The 3999-nt window shown below is 59.5% G+C and overlaps 1 protein-coding gene across 1 annotated transcript in view; it reads right to left on the bottom strand.

Annotated features, from left to right (window-relative positions):
- The window catches only part of CCDC88C (coiled-coil domain containing 88C), a 126910-nt gene that overhangs the window by 68398 nt on the left and 54513 nt on the right, over positions 1–3999 (bottom strand). The window contains exon 4 of the mRNA XM_045288124.1: positions 3006–3075. Within this exon, the coding sequence (XP_045144059.1) occupies positions 3006–3075 (70 nt within the window). The remainder of the gene's footprint in view (positions 1–3005; positions 3076–3999) is intronic.

The raw sequence follows: 3999 nt of genomic DNA, 5'->3' as shown, positions 1-3999 counted from the left end.
GTAGATTCATGACGATCAGCTGCTGGAGGACTTCTGTGTGTGTGTGTGTGTGTGTGTGTGTGTGTGTGCTGGGGGGGTACGGGATGGGTGTGTGTGTGTGTGCGCGCGTGCGTGCTGGGGAGGGGGTACGGGATGGGTATCAGTCCCGACCCCAGCAGCCAGCACCGATGTGGCGCACCTGCCAGAAAACGAGCCCCAACTGTAGACGGCTATAAATAACAGCAGTGTTGGTGTCAGCGCCCCTCAGAGGCAGATGTGGCCGGCACCAGTGTGCGATGACAGATTTTGAACCCAGAGTAAACAAAACAAAAGGAAACAAGGGCAACTCCCCCAGACAGCCACGTCTGTCAGACAGAAGCCACCCTGCTTCATCTCAAGAGGAACACGGCTGCTCCACACGTCTATTTGCACAATTCAAAGCCGAAACCACGGACCCACACACATGCCTCGGGCCTCTGGTCTCCTGGTTGGGTCTTCTGGGTGGTCGTGCTAAGGCTGGGGGCCCTGTCAGAACCCACCCCTGTTGGAGGTCGGGGCACCCCCACCCCTGGCCCAGGTCTGACATGTCAACCCCGCCAGCTAGGGCACCTAGGACATCTGGGGGGCCACGGGGGGTGCTACTCCACTCCTTGGGCTCCAAAGCACTGAGACAGGCATCAGGCGTGAACAGCATGCTGAGCGCAGCCCCAGTGCCCTTGAGTGGCACCGGGGAAACATGCTGCCTTAGTAAATAAATGTTCTGCCATCGCCATCTTTAGCACCATAACCATTTGGGGCAGCAAGGGGGCGATCTGTTGCTTGTGTACACTGTGCTGGGTCCCGGGAAGGTCGGTCACCTCTGAGTTTAAAGTCAACTTCCCCAGAATGTTCTAGAACGGAGTATGAGGCTGGCTGCACCCCTCTGTGCGTGTGTGGAAACCACTGAGCGGGAGGCTACACCTGGTGTGCTTTATTTATGCTGCATAACTTACACCTCCAGAGTGGCTATGAACACCAGAGTCCACGGGAGCACGTGGGCCTCTCTTCAGGGCCAGCCCCCAGGAGACAGGCTCGGAGAGAGGCTGCCCGGAGGGTGGGAGGCAGTCTGGAGTCAGGATTCTGGGGAGTGGAGGGCTGGGGGCCTGGCTTGGGGGAAAGCCTGGAGCCAGGATTCTGGGGAGTGGAGAGTACTTTGGGAAGCAATGAGGAGGCTGGGAAGAGGGGATGGGGCAACGAGAAGCTGCCCAGTACAAGGCAGTGCCTGAAAGGATGGTGTGACATCAGACTGAACCATAAAAACTCAAACCCACTGACACCGAGTCAAATCCAACTCAGCGTGACCCTCTGGGACAATGGCTAGATCCGCTCCTGAAGGCTTCCGAGACTGGGACTCCTGGTGAAAGCTGGCTAGCTCCTCTTTCTCCCGAGGAGCAGCTGGCGGGTTTGAAAAGCCCACCTTGGGGCTAGCGGCCCAATGCCTAACCCACTGTGTCACCAGGATCCCCTTTGTGGGCCTGACATTGGCAGTGACCCAGGAGTCGGCCTGGAGGGAGCTGAGCTGTCCCTGTGGTTGGGGCGGGGCTCGGGCAGGCTGGTCTCCGGTCAGTCCAGTACTCAGTACTCAGTACTCGCAGCCTAAGGGACAAAGGGCCTGTCACTCACTGGGTCTCTGGGTGCCCCCGTCTCGCCATCCACAGCTGGGCTGGCCTCAGTCACACCGCGAGCATGGGTGCTTCATTTCTATCTCCCAAATCGCGCAGCACACCCAGCACCTGGTGGGCCCGCCAGGACCCCAGCAGTCACACTGCTCACCTGTCCCCGATCATTTGACACTGATGACCCTGAAATGGGCTGAACCATGCCCGAACCACCAACCTCAAGGCACTACGGTCTCTCCGTGAGACCACCCCCGGATCCAGCGGAAGCCCACCCATCTCGCTGGCTGGGGTGGGATGAGCGGGCCCCCTCTTGCTTTTCCTGCAGGAGACACTGGACACGAAGCCGGGAGAAAGGACCCCAGCATGAGTGGACAGGAGAGGCGGCGGGGCTGGCTGGCTGTGCGGGGGTGCGGGCCAAGCCTGCTAAGGACTGGGAGAGCCTCGGGGATCCCGTGGGGACCCCAAGGTACAAAGACCTAACACTCGGCCACAGCCAGGCGGGGCTAAAGCACCGGGGGTGGGAGGGGGCCCTTCCACAAGGAACGTCCTGGATGGGCACTCAGGGAACTTTCTCTCCAGTCTTCGGGACTTCAGACACTGCCACGTGGGCAGGCGTAAGAGCGGCTAGACCCCGGGGAGATGAGGGGAAAGAGGGCCCCATGGAGTCACAGAGAGGCCCCTTGTAAGCCCCTTGCGGTCCGAGATCCATTCTAGCCCGGTCCTCCACGTGCGAGGTTCTCTGCTGCCCCGGACACTGCCCTCTGACACCAACTCGAACTGGGAAAACCAAACCTGCTGGGCCCTAAGCGAGCCCACAGGACAGAGAGGACAGCCTCGGGGCGTTTCTCAGGCTGCAAACCTTGTGAAGGTAGACTGCCACGCCTCTCTCCCACACAGCGGGGCGCTTGCCCCCTGTGCCACCCGGGCTCCCGCTGCACATGTCCCCAGGGCCCGAGAGCCAAGTGCATGAGACTAGATGGAGACCTGCTGTCCCTCGGGTGGGCCATGTCCCTGCACCCCGACACAAGCAGGATTTCAGGGGACAAGCATCGGTTGCCCCTTGGTTATCCACAGGCGTCGGGCATCGCTGAATCCTCCCTCACGGAGAGAGTGGACCCAGACTCGGGTCTGACTGGGTTGTCAGCGGAGGGGGTGGGGGGCACTCCCCTGGGACGGCCAGAAGGACTCGTTCTGGAACCACGTAATGCCCCTGAGCAGTAAGTCCACCCTTTCAAATGCCCAGCCTGAGCACTGCACAGGTTCCAAAGCAGCGACCAGGGCTTGGTGGCCAAGAGTTGCCCCCAAGCTGCCAGCCTTGCTCAGACACGGCGGGGCGCAGAAGGCTGCCAAGGAGAGGGTCTCACTCACCAGACAGCGGGTCTTTGCCAATCATCAAGACATTGGGTAGATTCATGACGATCAGCTGCTGGAGGACTTCCTACAGAAAACAAAACGGGAAGAGGCCGTTGGGCACAGGAAGCCAAAACAGAGCGCCAGTCTGTGAGCATCAGCTGTGTCAGGTCCCTGGACAGCTCGTAGCCCTGAGACAGCACGGAGTCTTTAGGACCTAAGTAAACGTGGAAAGTCAGATTCTAACTGTATGTCTGCCGCACACGGTCCACACCGAAACCCACTGCCACAGAGTCGAAGCCGAGTCACGGGGACACTGATCGGGGATTCTGAGGCTGCAGACCTTCACAGGAGCAGACAGCCTCGTCTTTCTCCCTTCCAGTGGGCTAGGGGTTTAACCCCCTGACCTTGTGTTTGGCAGGTCTCATGCTTAGCCAATTGAAAAAGAATGCGTCTGCTTATGTGCGCTGAGCCCTGAGCACAGGGCTGACACGTTGGTTGGGCGGCTCGCTGCAAGGTCAGCGGCCGGACACCACCGCCGCTCGGCCGGAGGAAGACGAGGTTCTGGTACTCCCGTAAAGAGCTACATCTGGGAAGCCCACGGGTCAGCTGTACCCTGTCCTGTAGGCTCACCACAAATCGGACTCCACTCGACAGCAGGGAGTGTGTGACAGCTGCATGCACCTGGGGGAGGGTAAGCCGTGACAGGCGCCAACGGCAGGATGCTGTTGTCTGTGGTTGCCAGGTACCATCGGGTCGGCTCTGACCCATAGTGACCTGACACGCAACAGAACAAACCCTGCCCGGACCTGCGCCATCCCCCTCATCGCCGTGCGACTCCACTGTGGTCGTCCGTCCCGGGTCAGAGTCCTTTAGTAACTTTATTATACTGCTTGTGCAATTTAAAATAACACAGAATAGAGATTAACGAGCGGCTACTGACTCCTTATAACTCAGTGATTCAAGATCAAGTGTCAAGGATTTCTTCGGGCCAGTCAGTGAAACTTTGCCG

Source organism: Echinops telfairi, unplaced genomic scaffold (assembly GCF_000313985.2).
Source record: "Echinops telfairi isolate 266 unplaced genomic scaffold, ASM31398v2 ScPeMD7_18;HRSCAF=68, whole genome shotgun sequence".
Lineage (NCBI taxonomy): Eukaryota > Metazoa > Chordata > Mammalia > Afrosoricida > Tenrecidae > Echinops > Echinops telfairi.
This window is presented reverse-complemented; position numbering and strand designations above follow the sequence as displayed.